Here is a 19,901-nt window from a genome sequence, read left to right on the forward strand (position 1 = left end):
TATAGAAAATTTTTGCAACTTTTAGATGTTCCATAATTGATGTGGACACACACACACACACACACACAATTTAGTATATTTATTTGAATGCACATGATCTCTACTGCATTTTGCTTTGTGGGTACCCAACAATACCAAATAGTAAGAGCTGAAAACATTGTTATAAACAATTAAAAATGAAAAAAAATAGCCGAAATATGACAAGCATATTTATATATATATACACATGTATAGCACCTCTAATAAAATAGCTTGATGATAGCAGGGCCGGCTCTACCGATGGTGCAAGACGTGCATTTGCACGGGGCGGCCCTGGATGATAGCCTCAGAATAATCCTTTATGATTATTTTTAGGTTATGGATCATTAAAGAGAATATCAGCTGAGTTTCAGACAATCCTAACCGACACCTTTGTGGTCAGAAAAACATTGTCAAATGAATTAAATAATGACATTGGTCTGTGGACCATGAGTATAAAAAATTGGTTAGGAAATTTGCATTTTTGAAATGATTCATGTTTCTTGTGGAAATATTAAAACACCATTTATTAAAGTAGTATTGAATATCTTATGTTTTGGTGAATTATCTCTTATGTTCTTATACTATATATTGATTATATATAAAGTAAACAATGAAATGTCTTGGCTTAGGTTGTTTACATCATTTAATGTTAAGATAAACAATGCTGTGACATGTCTCATATGAAACATCATTATGCTATATTTTTCACTTGCATCTGTTAATAAAAACATTGCTTGACTATATCATGACCAGAGCTCTAGAAATACCACATATGCACGCACGCGTGCACACACAGTGGGTAGGGGGACTGAAAAGTTCTGATAAACACCTAGAACAAAAATGATATTAAAGCAACTGATATAACCAAAAAAAAAAATGAAAGAAACAAAGAACATATCTTAAAAACCCTTTAATCCCCATGCTTCATCAAATTGTAATAAGTTGTTCTTTTGGGATATGTAAGAAGATATGTCAGAGATTTTGAAGTAGTTCAAAGACACAGAAGTGTGGGCCATCATCAAGGTTATCGTGCTGCAAGAAAAGTCTAAAAATGAGATTCACCAAACTTTGTGTGAGAGTTTAGGGTACTGTTTCCCTGCATATCCAACAGTTTTCAGATGGGTGATTAAAACTGGACATCCTGCAACAATAGATGCCCCCTGGTCAGGTAAACCTTTCACAGTGATCACACCTGAAAACATCGATGCAGTGCATGCCATTATCCTTGATGATAGATAAATACCAACCAAGACATTGCAAAGACTGGAGATATCCAGGAAATGAATTGGGATCATTATCCACCAACATCTGGACATGCAGAAACTCTCAGCGAAGTGGGTTCCCCAAATGTTTTGAATGCCAACCAAACGAGGACACGTGTGCTTTCATCTCAAGGGATTTGGAGTTATTTTGGGAAATTGGGTGTAAATTTTTTTGGCTCATATTATGATGTAACATGGCTTCATCACTATTACCCAGAGACCAAACAACAGTCAATGAATGGAGACACAAAGGTTCTCCATAGCTGAAGAAGCTCCGAACTCAAAAGTCAGAAGGAAAGGTTCTTGCCTTTATCTTTTGGGATATGAATGATGTAATCCTTACCAAGTACCTTAAAGAGCAGCAGTTTATTCAACAGCTCTGAAAGAAAAACATGCCACTGGGAAGTGAGGAGGGGCATGTTGCTTTTGTAGGTCAACATACTTGCTCACACTGCACATGTAACCCAACAAACAATACACAACTTGGGCTTTCAATGTCTGCTTCACCCACCCTATTTGCCAAATCTGGCCCCATCTGACTATTTCCTATTCCCAAATTTAAAGAAACACTTGAAAGGAGCAAAATTTACCACAGGCGAAGTCATATCTTCAGCTAAGGACTGGTTTGTACAAGGGAAAATACTTTTTTTTTTCAGAGGATTGTAATGCTGCAGCAGCATTGTAACAAGTGGATAACACTTTGTTGGGAATATGTAAAATAGTGTGTAAATTACATGGTTCTACCTCAATTCATTCATGGTGATTATCACATCTTTTTCAGCATACCAGTGTGTGCGTGCGTGCGTGCGCGCGTGTTTACCAGTTTCAAATTTGAGCAACAAAGAGAACATCTTCATGAGGATGTAGATTTCGCAACCAAAAAAATGAATGTGACAAATCATAACTGACACTGGGTTTAATAGGCCATCAGTAAGATAGAAATTTCTCCTAGTTTTTCTACAAAGTGCTTGCAAGTTTTCAATAAAATTTCTGTTGCCAACAGACATTCTAGCTAATCTTGATATCGTATCTTTGTTCACAAATGTTCCTGTTGATGAAGTTATGGCATTTGTAGATGATCTGTTCCCTCCTGACATCTCCCAACTATTTAGACATCGTCTCAACTCATATTATTTCTGATGGAATGAGAAAATGTAAAAAAAGCTATCTGGCCTTGCAGTGTGAAGCCCTCTATCTCCTTCTGTTTTGTTGAATTATTCATGGTAAACTTTGGAAAAGATTTCTTGCCATCTACAAATTCCAAACCATTCACTTTGGTGGAGATATGTAGATGACATTTCTAATCTGAAAACGCAGTGTGGTTAAGTTACACGATTTTCTTCATCTATTAATTCCTTCCATCATAAAATTCACTTTAGAACTTGAACATGAAGGAAAATTACCTTTGTAATTTTAATTTCAATGTTTTAATTTCCAAAAAAAAAAAAAAAAGAGGAGTCCTCCTCTTTCTTAGCATATACTGTAAGTCTACTCATACAGGTCATTTCTTTTCATTGCACCATATGTCGAAAAAATTAGGTATTATACATAGCCTGAAAAAAAGGGTGATCTGTCGAAGAAACACTTAAAGAAGAATTACATTCTCTTCTCCAACTATTGCTGAGCAATGGATATTCTGCTATTCTCTACTCCTGCTCCACAACAGATTCCTGACATTTGCTACAGAGCCTCAGTTTCTGTCCCTTATATTGGTAGACTTTCTTTCAAAATCTGAAATCTCATGACATAAGATTAGCTTTCAAGCCCATTGTGACTATATGAGCTCTGTTTCTAAGGACCACACCTCTTTCAAACATTCTAGAGTTTACAATATCTCATGTACTTTTGCCGCCTTGCTTACGAGCAAACATCTAGAAGTTTGGAAATTAGACAAAAAGAGCATGTTAGAGATGTTAATAACAACTGAAAAGACAGTTCAGGCCTAGCTATCCACTTCTCCTACACTCACCACAATATTGAATGGGAACAAGAGCTCCATGCCTTGCATGGAAGACAACTTCCATTCACAAGGCACACTCAACAGAAACCAAGGAATGATTTTATGTGATATTTGGAAGTCACTTATTCCACATGAACTTGAACTTTTCTGCCAACTTTCATGCATAACTACTGAACAATGACTGACCCATGCCAGCTTCCATGCTCCATGTTTTTAACTTTTGTGTAACTATTCATACATGTTCGGTTCTAGTTATGTACTGGGCCCATGTTTACTGCTTATTGTGTTTTTTTGTGTTCTTCCTAACCCAGAAGAAGTCACTAGCATATTTGATGAAACTAGTCGGTTTAATGGTGTATATTATCATGACCTATTAAACTCAGTGTCAGTTATCATTTGTCACAAAGAAAATATCTTTAATACCAGAAAAACAGCTAAATTCAAATTATGTGTAATAATTTTCAAGATCTGGCGTGTTGCTCTTTAATTTTGCCATAGTCCATTGTTTTTTTTCCAGCATGTTACTTCAGTTTCACTTACCTTCTAACAAATTACTAGTCTTCCATGACTTGTTCATTTCACTCTGTCATCTATCATAGTACACTGCAGCTGAGCTTGAGAGAAATTATGTACACAAATGCTTATTTTGATTTTTATGTATGCATCTCATATAATTGGATGAGTTTCTCCTTATTTGAAATGTCTGAAGTATCGCAAATGTAATTTTCGATTTCCTTAACTTATTTTTATTTACACCACAAGGACATCAACAGTAGCCAACACAAATTCTTCACATTTGACATCATTTTAATACTGTTCTGCTACTGTATGCATTGCCTTAGTATCCCATGATGCTTTGTATTATGGGATACTAAGGCAGTTGGTGTGAAGTCATTAGCCTCTATATTGCATACAAGTAGCCAAGTTGTAAATATCTTTCATGCATAAATTTTGCTTACACTTGGATAAAGAATTAAACAAGAATGTAAGTTCTTGGCAGGTTTAATTTTTTTCATGACAGTATTCAAATCAGTTTTAAACTTGTGGATCTGAGATTTGAGTCAGAATGTTTTATTTTCCTGACAAGAGACTAGAGATATGAAAGTTCTGCAGAAAAAAAAAGCAGAATAAATATATAGCATCACTGACAGAATCGTAATAAAAGTGAAATTATTATTATAATATGGGCAACTCCATGGAGTCCGAAGACTCATCGCAGAAGACCCAATCTATCCACACAATTTATCATACCTCTCTATGAACTCATTGACAAACAAAGCACTCATAACTGACTCTTGCAACCCATTCCACTCATTCACGACTCTGCAAGCAAAAAATCTAGTCCTTGCACCTTTATTCAACTCCCAGGGATGACCCCCCCCCCTTGTTCTGGTCCCTCTAACCAAGTGCTGAAACATTTCCCCTTCATCTATCCTATAAAACCCTTTAAGCAACTTGAATGTTTCTATCCTTTTCCATTTCTTTTCTCCTATCAACCAACTTCTGCAATCTATCCTCATTGGGAACATTCCACAGAACACTCACCATCTTGGTCATTCACCTCTGAATCCTCTACACTGCTTCCTCATCCCCAAGAAATCCAGGGGACCCAGACTTGAGCACAGTAATCTGGATGTGTGCTTTTCAAGATCTTATAAAGAGGAATAACAACTTCCTTATCTCTACTTGTTAATATGTTCTTCAATACCCAAATAATCTTATGGTCTACCTTAGCAACCATACCAATATGTCCTCTAAACATTAATTCTCTGCCTACCACTACCCCTAAATCTCTAGCTTCATCTGTTTCATGGAGTACAGTGTCATCAATGTGATAACAGCTTGTAATCTATTTATCCCAAAATGCATAACTTTACATTTCTCGACATTAAACTGCTACCCATTAACTTTTGCCTATACTGACAACGTACTTAAATTATCCTCCAAGCTCTCCACATTGCCTTGATTAACTATTACTCCACCTAACTTCACATCATCAGCAAACTGAATATTTCTTTTCAAGTTATTTTCTATATCATTTATGTACAAATTAAACAGCAACGGTCCCAACATGAACCTTGCAGCACATACTAGTCGCCTGTTTTCGCCTCGATTCTGCCCACTCCATATACCACTTTTTGATATCTGTCCAGAACCCACCCTTTTATCCACTTAATCAGTGCCATGTCCATCTCCATCTGTTCTAATTTGCGTAACAGAGTTCCATGGTATTCTGTCAAATGCCTTTGCAAAATCAATTCATTTTCCTTTCCATTTCCTTTATCCAACTCTGCTGTTACTCTATTATAAAAAGTTAGTAGATTACTAAGGCATGACCGATCTTTCACAAAGCCATGTGAAGGATTGATCTTGAATTCTCTTTTTTACCAATTTTTCTAGTACTTTTACAGTCATGCCCGAGATACTGGTTAGTCTATAATTTAGCACTTCAGTCTTATAACTTCACTTATGCAAAGAAATTATTTTGCCCTCTTTCCACTCCCTTGAAACTCTACCAGAGCTGAGAATTAAAGAGCAAAGTCAAAGGCATTGCCAGTTCCCTTGCACATTCTCGCAAAACCCTAGCTGATATCCCATCTAATCCCACAGCTGTATTTACATTGAAAATCTGCAATATTCTAAGAACCTCCAATTCATCCACCTCTGCTCCCACATTAATGCCTGCCTCATAGGTTAAAGCAGTAACCTCACTAGGATGATATACCCCTGCAAAGTAGTAACTCAGTAACTCAACTATTCTATCTGCTTCTGTCTCCTCATGACCATCAGCACTCATCAAGGTTATTCTTCCATAGTAATTCTTCCTCTTACTTGCCACATAATGAAAGATCTGTTTGAGATTTCCTTTGTCTGCTCAGCTAGATTCCTGTCATAATCTGATTTTACCTTCCTTGCCATGCTGATCACTTTTTTTGCCTGAGCCTTGTATGTTCATAAGTTTTGTTGGTCACATTTTTCTTTATATACCCTCCACATCATTTTCTTCTTCTGCAGCTCGTGTTAAATGATATTACTCATCCATTTAACTCCTACTCGAATCATTTAACCCTCCTAATCCTAGTTATACAATTTAATACTGCTTTCTCTAGATGACTCTTAACTATATCCCGTGTACTACTAACATCCTTATCCTGCATTGTTTTATACAATCATACATATTTAAGCTTCTTCCTAAGCATGTCATAATCACCTGCTTGTGGTCCCACAAATACCCCTTCTTGATAGAATATTCCTAATGTTTTACAATCTCCTCCAAATAAAGACCACACGGTCACTTTTATCAATTGAAGGTAATGTTAACCTTTGTTATTGATAGCTCTTCTGATCTTTTGACCAGGTCCAATTTTCTCCCACCCCTAGTACCCTCCATCACATGCTACCTTAAATAATTATCTCTTTGCAGGTGTATAAATTCTATTTCCTTCCTGCCATGTGATCTTTCTTCCTTCTAGTCTATATCTCCATAGTTGAAGTCCCCCATAATAATCACTCTGCCTGTACTGATTTGGCAGTGCATGTCTTCCAGATCACGTGTGGAACTCCCTGGCCTATAGCAACAACCAACTGTATATTTTGTCTTATTGGCCTTAATCTCATACCAGATACTTTCAAATGAACTACCACTCCCCTGCCTGTTTCCTATTCTTTTTGGTTGCAATTCATCTGCTATCATCAACAGTACTCCTCCCCTCCCCTATCCTACTTCTCTATCTTTCCTAAAAATACTAAACCCTTCACATTCAATACTTGTAACTGCATCATCTGCTGTTAGCCAAGTCTCACTTAATGCCAAAAACTCCTTGTTGTTTTTGATACTTCTAGCATTAGTATATAGAAATGACAGCATCCATTTAGTCCCCCCCCCACCCTCCTTTACTTTCTGAGTTGACTACCCTATTCAATATTTTTGCTTGAGAGACTTGATTCCTCACTTGATCATTCTTACGCTCACTCGCTTCATGGGTGCCTTCACACAAACTCACTTGCTTCCACCTTAATTACTCATGTTTTCCTGAATTTGCTGTTCAGCACACTCTGAACAAAGTTCTCTCTAGACACCTAGCACCAAAACCATTTAAATGCAGTCTATCAGCATTGTACAAATCCTTCTTTCCATCAAACAGACCACAAATCCACATATTCTACATAATTTCTTTTGCACAATCTGTGTATAGACTCATTGGCTATCGATTCCCTCCTCAGTTCGCCTCTATCATAGTGTGGTAGGAGACTTACAATCCTCACCATCTCACTCTTCAGTTTTGCCTCTTCTAACAACTCCTTTACATCCTCCTATAGAATACTTCATAGAATACTTCTCACCTCTCAAATTATTTGTACCAACCAGGACAATCATTTCCTTCGACCTACAGTTTTGCACCTGGGAAACTTGATTTTTTCACATTTTCATTAAGTACTCCCCTGATCATTGAGTCCCCATTCATAATTTTCTCTTTAACTTGTTTTTCATGTTTATTCGGTCATTTTTTTTTAACTCCTGCCACTTCTGAAATTGTTCAATTTCATGCTTTGTCCTATGAAGGATATCCATAATATCCATTTCGTTCTTCTCTATTTCCATGGCCGCACGCTCAATGTTAATAACATAATTTTCCATCTTACTGTCAGTATTTATTGTGTTATCGTCACCAGCAGACACTTAATTTTGAAACACTTAATACAAACTCTCTCTCCAGTTTCAATTTCCTTACACATATTCTTTAATTTTCTAGACGAATACATTTCACACCCGCTGCACTGAATAAAATCCCACAAATTCAAATCACCCCACAATGGTCTTTTCCGTCATTGTTCGTCGTGATGGTGCTATGCTAAATACACAAAATCTACACTAATACTATAATACACTAATTTTCTAAGGAAAAAGGACAATAAAACAGATAAAAAAAAATTACTCATTTTACACGAGCACTAAATTACACGACTAGTCACAATATAACCTTGATCCAATCTCCAAAGGAAGGATCTTGATATTATTAAATGGAGTCACCAAGGTTGACGTAACTCCTGCCCTTTATTTCCACTTCTCTGACATTCTGATGAACCCACGGTAACGTCATCTTTTTTTTTTTTTTTTTTTTTTTCTTTCTTTCTTGCAACTTTTATATAGGTGATCAAGGCAAAAATTTTTTTGCAACACAGATGCGAGACCCTTCTACACTTCTGCACATGTGTCGAAGGAGAATCCATTCTGATAATAGGTAATCAATCTGTCTTGTGGAATGGATTGTGTATTATTATACGTCGGAAAATTAACTTTTCTTTTATGAACATTAAAGTTTTTAAAGTGGCAACTATTTTTCTCGTGTAACAGTTGGGAAAATTTTACGTTTATGCACTTTATTTCGCATGTTGGTAACAAATTCGTATATCGCCTTATTCATTTCTTTCCTTCAACATGAATTGACTCTTCTTGGCACCAAACCAACTGAGGGTCTCAGATCTGTGGTCGGACAGTACCAGAAATTGCTCACTGTACACCCTTCTGATCTTTCACTAGAAGGACATCAGAATAATTCTCATTATTTATGATGCTAATAAATCTCCATGCACAAATCATATTTTATTGTTTCCTAATGATGGCAATTTGACTTTTCTAAAATATTAGAAGTATTGATTAAATTTATTTTAGTTAATATATTAGTCCACATTTTAATTTTCTTAAAAAATTTAGTTACATTGAGTTACTAAGTGATCATTTTGCAAGGTTGTATCATCCAAGTGGAGATTTTGAACTTAAACATGTCGAGACTGATGTGAAAATTGATGTAGATGAATTGGAGATGCTCAGTGTATTAAAACAAGTATCAGGGTGAACATGGAAGTAGAATTGAATGGCATGTGGGTATGTGTGCAATTTCCCAAAGAATTGTATTCTTTGGGAAATACATGGCAGGGAACAACAACAGCAGCTGGAATGAAAGAGGAGGAAGAGAAACTTGTTCTATGAGTAATGGAGTTAGACTATGAAAGGGTGTGTGTGTGTGTGTGTGTGTGTGTGTGGTAAATGCAGGTTTCAGTGGATTTTGTATAAGTGGGAGAATTATTGATGCCAGTTCTAATGAATATTTGCGAGAGAAGTTGGAGTGAGTCGGTAAGAGCCGAGTCATTTATCAGTCTGATTTCTATCTTTGTATTGCATTGAGTATTTTTAGGGAGCTCTTGGGGGGGGGGGGGGGGAACTACTCCAGATGTCTGCAGTACTTGATGGATGGGCAATTTTGTGGTTTGTACATGCTTAATAGCTGTTCATAGGTAAGGTAATTTAAGGTAAAGAGGAATCCCATTTTTTTTTTTTTTTTTTTTTTTTTTTCTGAGGAGGCAATGGTTGTAATAAGCCAAGAGATGTCTTGATGTCAAGGTAATCCCAAGGAGAGAAATCTCATCTTGCCTAGAGATTAGGGGGGGGGGGGTGTTGTCAAAGGTCAGACTGAAAGAATGTTGATTTGTTTTGCAGGCATTGATATTAACAAGATTATCTGAGTCCCATTGAAGAATGATTTGGAGATCAGAACTTAGCTTTACATTGATTTATGCTCTATGGGTTATGGTTGGTTTGTCAAGTGAGGAAGAGGAAGTAGTGTTCTGTTGTTGGCAAAACTGTGTATCGGTTTGATGATCATCTTGATCAGGTCACTGATATATTGAAAAAAGAGGATGGGTGAGATTACAGAACCTTGTGAGACTCTAGCATCAGTTATATAGTTATAAAATAGGAAACCATCCACCATGACATACAATGTGCATCCAACTGGCAACTCAGTTGCAGAAGGCACGGAACAAATTGAATGATGGGAGCTTACTTAGTAGGCCCTTGTGCTAAACCCTTATCCAGCGATGGATGACATAGATGAGCAGATCTCCTGCTGAACAGTACTGGCAGCATCCATACTGGTGGTAGTTTATTAGTTGAGTACTTTTGATATAAATTAAAGATACCAAGAAATTATTTACTTGGTTTAATCCTTTATCCAAGTGTAAGCAAATGTTTGCACCTGAACTATTTTCAGGACTGGGGCAACTTGTATATAGAAGCTTATGACTTCACATCACTAGCCTTAGTATCCCATAATGCAAAGCACATATCCTTACAGGTATATATAATGCTATACATTATGGAAAGGGTCACTACCCAAACCGGTTTCAAGCTTTATTAAGGTCTCATATCAGTATGAGCCAGACCCATACGTGATACCAAGGTTGAAGTAATGCACAAGTCATATTTTCATATACAAGTTGCCATAAGGGAGCACACCTTATTAAGATATTCTGGATTAGAGATAGTTGTTGGAAGTTTCTTCACTTGGTTCTTCTATATACAAGTTGCTCCAGTCCTGAAAATAGTTAAGGTGCAAACTTGTTTATTTACACTTGGATAAAGGATTAAACCAAGTATATAATTTCTTGGTATCTTTAATATATAGTATAACCAAGTGAAAAATCTTCCAACAACTATCTCTAAGCCAGAGTATTTTAATAATATGGTGTGACACCTTTTGGCAACTTTTATATGAAAATATGACTTGTTCATTACTTCAAACTTGCCATCACCTATGGGTCTGGCTCCCACTGATGAGACCTCAATAAAGGTCAAAACTGATCTGGGTAGTGACCCTTCCCATAATGCATAGCATTATTATACATACCCATAAGGATATGTGCTTTGCATTATGGGATACCAAGGCAAGTGATGTGAAGTCATAAGCTTCTATATACAAGTTTCCCTAATCCTGAAAATAGTTCAGGTGCAAACTTGTTTGCTTACACTTGGACAAAGGATTAAAAGTATATATGATTTATTGGTATCTTTAATTTGAGTACTTTTGAGATAACCATAGGAGTTGACTATTGATGGTTCTCTCCATTACTTTGGAGAGGGCTGATGTTTGAGAGATTTGGCAGTAGTCTTATGGTAAGAATTTGTCACTCCCTTCCCTTTTGTTTTTTGGAAAAAGTTGTACATGGGCTACTTTCCACAGTGTATGGTAATACCAGTGGAGGAAGAGAGCATAAACTGATGACGTGGAATAGGAGTTAATCTGGCTTGCAAATCTTCAGGATAATGGACTTTTCAGGATCTAATTTAGACAAGTTTTTCTGATCACTTTCTTGTGAAAGGTAAGTGTTTGGAGTGGTTGGGGGAATTACCAAAATCATCTATGCAGGCATTTGAGGGAAAATATGATGCCAGGAGATTGGCCTTTTTTTTGTGGATGACAATGCAATAAACCTATCTGGGTGCGGTAGTGGTAGGAGCACTGGTTGGCAAAAGTTGTGGCCAACTGCTTTGGAAAGAGACCAAAATGGATGGCTGCCATTTGGGCATGGTGCAGTTTCCTGCTTTTGGTTCTTTGGAAATCAGTTTTTGATGCATTGATGATTTTCTTGCAACTGTATCAAGCTTTCATGTAAGCAATGTGAGAAGGCGTAGTTCTTGTTGATAGCCAGTTGTGAGAATTTTCCATGCACTAATGACATTCATTCCATGTAGTTTCTTATGTCATGGCAATACTCCAAGTTGCCTCCTAAGTTTGTCATAATCACTAGCTTTGTAGTTTTGGTCACTTTCTGCAATTGGAGGTAGAGTTACTACTGCAGTTATAGATAGATCTTCTGGTGCTATTGCCAGATTCAACACACTCAAACCTCTGGTCACTTTCATTATGTGCTGTTTCAGGTAATTATCCCTTAGTAACTGTATAAATTCCATTTCCATTTTACTATGTCCCCTTTCTTCCTTCCAGTCTATATTACCATAGTTAATCTCCCATGATAATTGCTTGGCCTGCATTTATTGTGCTAATCTGCTGATGCATGTCATTCACATTTTCTTCTAGAACCCTGGTCTATAACAGTAACCAACAATACAGTTTGTCCTTTTGGCCTCTATCTCATACAGGACAGCCTCAAATGAACCATTTCCATCAGATTCAGTCTTCCTTAACTTCTATTTTTGTTGCTTGAAGTTCTTCAGCTATCATTAATAATACCCCTCCTCCTTCCTTATTTCTTCTGTCATCTCTGAAAATACAATATCCATCATCTAAATCCGGAGACTTGGGAGTGTTAGTGGATAAGGAATTAAAGTTTAGAGGGCACATAGCAAAATTGGCTGAAGCAGCTCATCAGCTCACTCGGTTACTGAAGAATACTTTGACGAGCAGAGACAAGCAGGCTATTGTTCTTCTTTATTGGGCTTTGATAAGACACCTTCTTGACTACTGTGTGCAGATCTGAGCGCTACAGCTTCTTGATGATGGGGAGGAGGTAGAGAAGATCCAGAAGCGAGTGACCAAGATGGTAGCTGGTCTATGGAATGAACCTTGTGAGAATGGTTGAAGATTTGTGGGTTACAGAAACTGGTTGACAGAGACGGAAAAGGGGTGATATGATTGAGACATTCAAATTACTGAGGGGGTTTTTTACAAGATTAATTTAGAGGAAATTTTTCAGAATAGATGTGGGGCCAGGAGAACTAGGGGCCATCCATGGAAACTGAGCAAGGGTGTTAGAACTAGGTTTTTTAATTGAAGAGTGGTGAATGAGTGGAATGAGCTGCCAGAGTCTGTTGTGGGTGCCATGACTGTGAATGAGCCCAAAGCAAAGTATAATACATTCTGTGCAAATATATGTTCTTGACACGATGTTTAGAACCTCCCTCGATGAGTCTAAGGATTTCTTGGAGTTGCCCATATTGATAATAATGAATTGTCAAAATTGAAAATTTATATGACCACCATTCATATTCATATTTTTAAATCATTTAGTTTTTATCTTTACTGTTATAACATTACTTCATTGACCTTTAGCATATATCAATCCCTATTTCTAGTGATCAACTTGTTGTGCGCATGGTGGGGGAGTAAATATTGATCCTCCTCTTGGGAATCCCTGGTTTAGCACATTTATTATTTTTTGTAAATTCATGTTGGGATTTTCCCAATATCATCATCAGCCACTGTCAGTCCAGTGCTGGATGAAGGCCTTTCCAAGATTGCCTCCAAAACTGTCTGTCATTAGTTTTCTTCTTCATGTCACTGCTGCTGGAAATCTGATATCATCAATCTACTCTGATTTTGGTTGGTGTCTTATTCATTTTTCCTCCCATGGAATCGAATCCAATACTTCTTTTGTCGATCACTGATCTTGTCTTCGAGCAATATGTCCAGCCAATTGCCGCTTCAGATGTTTCACTCTTTCTGTGATGTCAGTCTTTGGTTTGATTTCTTATTCGTTTATTCCTTTTGTGATCCAGTCTTGTGATACCAAGCATACTGCTTTCCATACTAAATTGTATTATTCATCTTCACTTTTTTCTTCTCAATCAATCTCAATTCAAGAAGTTTTTGTTGGTGCTGCAACTGCAAAAGGACCATATCACAGAAATGCAAACTTTCCATGTTTATTTCATTAATTTTAAAACTTAGAATATGCTTTAAAAATTTGACAGTGCGGAATTAGTCGATTTTCGCTGTAGAATACTTGTTCCAACTGTAGGAATAGTTTTTTAATGATAGATAGGTTGCTTATTGTAAATTTCTTTTAGCATAGCGTACTGCATATAGAGTTTCAGCTGAGACTCTGAGGTAATGCTTAAAATGGCATTTCCTGTAGTGAGAGTTGTCTAATATATATCTGTGTATTTAATACTTGGTAATATTATTTCTAAATATTTCTTTCATGTATAATTTAACTTTATTATATTTTTAGAACTATTCATGGACTCATTTATAATGCCCTAAAATTGTTTATGGAGATGAATCAAAAACTGTTTGATGAGTGTGTACAAAATTATAAACAGGAAAGGCAAAAGTGAGTATTTATGTAGATATGAGTGTCTGTCTGTCTGTCTGTCTGTCTGTCTATATGAACATATCATTCCTCTTTGTTTTCTTTTTAAGTTTTTTTTTTTTTTCTCCTAGCTTGGTCAAATTTGAGAAGACCATAGCTCATTTTTTTAATAATATCAGAATAACTAACTCACACATCTTAATATCTTAAGTTATTATAGCAAAATCAGGCATTAGTTAACCTCATTGTTCTGGCCAAATCAGCGTAATGTCTAGTTTCAGATGGAAGGAATTAATCCATTTTTTGGCATGCCAGTTGTCAGTTTTGCACTAATTCCTTGTTTTATAATGCTTGAATTATAGCATTGTATTGCATATATATCTGACTTTTTGTATTAGCTAACATGAGTGGTATTGGCAAAATTGACTACACCACTGCTTGTAAATTATTTATTTATTTTTATTTTTTTACACAGTTTTAAATAAAACCTTTCATGAAATAAGTATAAGTGGGATAAGTATGCCATTTACTCGTTGTCTAAAGATTAGTTCAAAGGAAAAATTGTCCTACAATTTGAAACAAATGATTGCAGAAAGTTTTTTCACTTGGTTACAAATTAACCTCGCCAAGAAATTATATTCTTGTTTAATCCTTGATCCAAGTAAAAACAAAAAAAGTTTGCACTTGAAGTATCCTCATGACTAGGCAATCTGTATATAGAGGCTGATGACTTTGCATCTATTTCCTTAGTATCCCATAATGCACAAAGCATGCCAGAAAGGAAATGTGCTCTGTTATGGGATAACAAGGCAATTCATATGAAGTCATTAACCTCTATTTACACAGCCTATTCATTAAGATACTTCGTGCACAAACTTGGTTTGCTTATGATTGGATAAAGGATTAAATAAGAATATAATTTTTTGGTAAGTTTAATTTAAGCTGCATATTGCAGACATATCAAACTGATGCCATTAAATTTCCTTATTCTTTTCTTTATTTCTGTGCTTCCTCTATCTAATGAAACAGTCTTTCACCAATGATTTCTTAAAACTGCTGTTGAATTATTGTTATGGAGAATAGAGAAATTGGTACCACAAGAGAAAGCGACTAATATTCTTTTAAAAATTACTTTTGAGCCGAGGGGAATGGTACATGACAATTAAGTTATGTAATACATATATAAATATCTGTTGAAAAAGACTAAGAATAGAAACTCCATTAAAATACAGTGAATCCAGTATTGGATAATTCACCATAAAAATTTTATAATCTGAAATATCATAGTCATTCAGCTTAGTTCAGTACTATCCTTTCTTACATTGCTTAAAGGAGAACCTTATACCACAGCTGGGCCAAAATGGAGTAGCAGGTGGGTTAGCTGCAGTTTAGAAGTGGTTGTTTGGCTGTTAGGGTCTTTACCATATTTGCTTTTCAACCAATAGGCTGCAGGTTTCAATTCTACCTTGAGTGTGGATAATTGTGATTGGCTTTAGGTGGGAGATGAATCATTGTTTGATGTGTGCGAGACCACCTCAGCTTATTGGAAGCCTGAAGTGACTTAAAAAAGTTCTATGATTTGGTCTCAATAGCAGGGTTTCTGGACTATATAAAAAATAGAAAAAGAAATATGGAGCCTATTTCACAGTATAAATGTACTCTAGATTTACAGTGGATAGGAGCCACATTAACACGTTCGCTGCCACGCTACTTCAGCATAGTCTGTTCCCGTACGCCGAGCAATTTCACTTCTTCAAGGTCAGTATGGTAATCTCGTTGCCAGCAGTAAGCGTCATACGAGTATACTCGTAGTCGGCTTGTGCAGAGCATATACAATCTATGAGTATACACAGTTTTGCTGCTAGCTCCACAAGCCAAGCATTTTCACATCTTCAAGGTCAGTACAGTAATCTTGTTGCCGGCAGTAAGCATCATACGAGTATACTCGTAGTTGGCAGCAAACGTGTTAAAAAGAAAAAAGTATACCTCTAAATTGCAATCGACCTCTTTCTTTTTCCCATATAAGTAGCTTTTTAATGAAATAATTGGAATATATAGTCTGAAGAAAATAAAATTAATGAAGTAAAAAATAACTTTCTAGTCCTCTTGGGTAAGTGGATATTTGTGTGCTAAGGTTTCTGTGGTTCAGTAGTTCGAGAGATAGATTCTGGTATTGAGACCACATGTTTATTAAATACAAACAGGATACATGAAAACCCGACGAGTTTCGTAAGTCGTACAACTTAGATCATCAGGGGCATTGGTGTATTAAAAAAGTTAATATTCTATTGCTCCGATTTCTTCTTCAAAATATTGCTGGTGCATTTCATTCCTCTGAGCATGATGTTATTCTTCCTTATGAAGGCACCCATTATTTCAGTGAAATCAATGAAAGAAACCAGGGTTCTTGCTAATACACAGGAACACTACTTCAAAGCATCTGCTTGACAGTCTTTGATCCCTGTACGGTCTGTCTCAAATGAAAGAAGCACCTGACAAAGATTAAATTCATAGTCCATTAGATGTTTCTAACTATGACATTGAAAAAGTTGAAACATTCGTTACTGAATGTTTGTTGGAACGTTGTTATTTGTTGTCACGTTCTGTGCTTCACGTGTTATGTTGCGATCTGAAGAATGAATGCCGACCACACTTGGTTTTTGTTGCACTGTGTAGGAATTTAAGCATTTTTGCCGCGTCCTTGAATTTCCTTCTGAAACAGTTTCTATCAATATATGACATGATCATGTTTTACCAAAGTACTTTATGGCCAGTTGAAGTTGTGTGGAAAGCTAGGCCTGATTTGTGGTCTCTTTTTTTTTCTACGTCTTTTTTATGTTCTGCCATAAAAAAAGATTTCCTAACCTACAGATTTCTCCTGACCTTCCCATCTGGCCTACGTAACAAATGCCACAAGAACAATAGATTTGATAGACCCTTGGTTTTTTATGGGATGGTGCAAAGGTTTCGGTGGATGTAGGAATCTTGATATTTTTTCTAAAGGGAGAAAAGCTACTTTTAAGTTGTACTTGCAGAGCAATGTCGCTAATCTGTCTGTGACATTTCTGATGTATGGCAGTGAGATTGCATTCTTGAAATCTTGTTTTTTTTGCGTTGGTTATGGGAGCTGTGTTCAGGATTTTCTTGATTGTTTTCTTTAATGCACAGCACTACACAGCTCATGAGTTGAAAAGATCAGCTGTCTTTTAGTAATCCAAAAAAACCTAAAATTTATTCATATGAAAAAAGTATTTTTCCCTATAGTATATGAATTCTTTACAAAATTTTATAGAATTTCATCATCGATAAGTGGATATTGTTCTTAATCTCCAACGATCAGGTTTTCATAATAACATCAGATACCGATTTTACAGTCAAAGCTAGGGTCAGAGTAGACCAAATAGCTCTTGTTGACTATTTATTACAATAAAGGCAGCACATAGGAATAAATAAAATGACGGTATAATGACTTCAGTATTTTGTCTCTGTTTCTAATATTATTGGGAGTATAGTTTAAAAAAAAAAAACTTGCACTTGGCAACATAAAATAAAGTTGAAATCATTAGATATTGTTGTGTCTTCCATTTTGCTAATTGATCCATTTATGTTGGTTAGTTGGATCTATTCTTATTTCTTTAAATTCCGTTTTTATTTTTTTTAGATGCTGAATGATACTGATCTGAATATAGAGAAATTTATATTATCCTGCTCCACCCTATATTCAGACTAGTCTATATAAGATAGTGGAATCAGTCATCAATTAACTTTTTCAATCTCACTTTATACAGGCCGAAGTTAATATGTTCATTTAAGGCTTCCGCAAGGTCCAATATTTTTTGAGCGGTGCAATGAAGGAGGAATCAGGCAAACACCAAATTAGAATCAATAAAACAAAACATTTAATGCAGGGTTATATAACATGTACATTAAGTATAACTTTGAAAACAAGATAATGCAAGTCAACTTAGTTCAGGTATTCATAACACACATAAAATATTAGGCATCAGACATCCAGCTGTCAATTCTACATTCTTCCGAATAATTAAAATGGTTCACACAGTTCAATGTTACAGAATCTTACAGTAAATACTCTTATAGTAGAATTCTCTAATTCTCTCTTAGTCAACAAACACTTAATTCAATTATGAGGCAGTTATCACTTCAAGGGAGAAAGCTTTCCCCCTTGAAGTGATTTAAAGCTCCATACTTCGGCTAATTTTAGTAGAATGCCACAGTTAATGTTAAGATATATCAGATGGAGCTAACTCTTATTTCTTCACGCTGAAATATAAAAAAAAATGGACTGCTTTTACCAGGTAACATCCTTTGCACATCAGATTCGCTATAGGCACACTTAAAACTGAAGTTAACTATCACTTTGAAGTAACACTATTCAAAGGGAATCTTCACTATACAACTGAAATATTAAACATAGAGCTTCACAAGTCTTTATGCCCTCGTTGTAGGTAATCTACTTATTCCTTGTTTTCTTCTATGCATTAAATTCAGCCTTGCACTATTCTTCCTCAAAACAATTGGAATTCGTCATAATTTTAGAATTCCGTATAAATATTCCTAATTGCCTATTAATTTCCCGGTTCCTTCCTAATCTATTTACAGCATATCCAAATCCCTTTGCTGCCACCTTACTTTACTCCTTGCTCACGCACGCGCTATCTAAAATTAACTCCGTTTCCTTGACAGCAGCCAATCAAAAGAATAACATAAAATTACTTTCTCTTTCAGTAATGTTAATAAAAAAAAAAAATATATCACAGTTCATATAATATACATTTAAATTTACTTACACACAGTTTCTTACAACATTTACACAGGAATTAATAAAATAAACTGAATGATATTTTAATACAGAGTCCTATCAGTACCAATACATATTTTAGATTAATTAATTAAACAATAATAAACAGACTCCAAGTAATTATATGAATAATAATTTACAAGCAAGAGACTAACAACAAATAATATTTACAAGTCTTGCTTATAACATGGTGGATTATGTTAAATGTGAATGAAGTATTAAAACATACAAAATATCTTCATTCACAATTTAACAATATAAAGCCTGAAGACCTGGGTAGGATGTTATCTATGAATGCTGATAAGAAGCTTTACTTGTTGAGTAGAAGGGCCAAGCATTAATATTTTCCATAAATAGTTTTATTTCTATCAAAATGCATAGCACTACACAGCTCATGAGTTGAAAAGATTAGCTGTCTTTTAGTAATCCAAAAAAACACAATTTATTCATATGGAAAAAGTATTTTTCCCTGTAGTATATGGATTCTTTACGAAATCTTATAGAATTTCAGTTCACTCCCCTAATTTTCCTTAGAACTTTGATGTCTGTGTTGTCTTATCTTTGATCAAATGGTTTATTTTCTAAACCAGCTCTCAGATCCATAACTTAAAACTGGTTTGAGCACTGGCTTGTATACTGATTGTTTAGTGTTTTGGGACATTTCTCTCTTACTCCGTATAAATTTATTCAACTGGCTCTCCATACCAGCTTTGCTTATTCGGTTATCTATTTCCAGATTTAATTTGCCATCTTCACTAAAAACTGTGCCTAAATAGCTGAAATATTTTACTTGTTCATAAGGTCTTCATTGAGGATGCAGTTAAAATTTTCTATGTTCCTGCCTATTTTCATAGTTTTGGACTTTTTACTGCTGATTTTCATGCCAAATTTGTTACAGCTCTTAAGCGATTTAGTAGTTAGAGAACCTTGGAGACTTGCATTGGAGGTATTTAGTAGTACAATATTATCTGCATGAAACAAACAGCTAAGTTTGATATTTCTGATT

At 35.6% G+C, this 19,901-nt stretch overlaps 1 protein-coding gene across 7 annotated transcripts in view; it reads left to right on the forward strand.

Annotated features, from left to right (window-relative positions):
* Positions 1 to 19,901, forward strand: part of LOC150101365 (serine/threonine-protein phosphatase 2A 56 kDa regulatory subunit gamma isoform-like) — a 430,932-nt gene that overhangs the window by 281,850 nt on the left and 129,181 nt on the right. For all 7 annotated transcript variants that reach the window (XM_090400222.1, XM_090400219.1, XM_090400225.1 and 4 more), the window contains one exon: positions 13,996 to 14,097. In XM_090400222.1, coding sequence (XP_090256348.1) covers positions 13,996 to 14,097 — 102 coding nt within the window. The remainder of the gene's footprint in view (positions 1 to 13,995; positions 14,098 to 19,901) is intronic.

The sequence above is a fragment of the Typopeltis vanoorti genome, chromosome 11, assembly GCF_054136105.1.
Source record: "Typopeltis vanoorti isolate ZY-2024b chromosome 11, IOZ_Tvanoo_1.0, whole genome shotgun sequence".
Classification (NCBI taxonomy): Eukaryota; Metazoa; Arthropoda; class Arachnida; order Uropygi; family Thelyphonidae; genus Typopeltis; species Typopeltis vanoorti.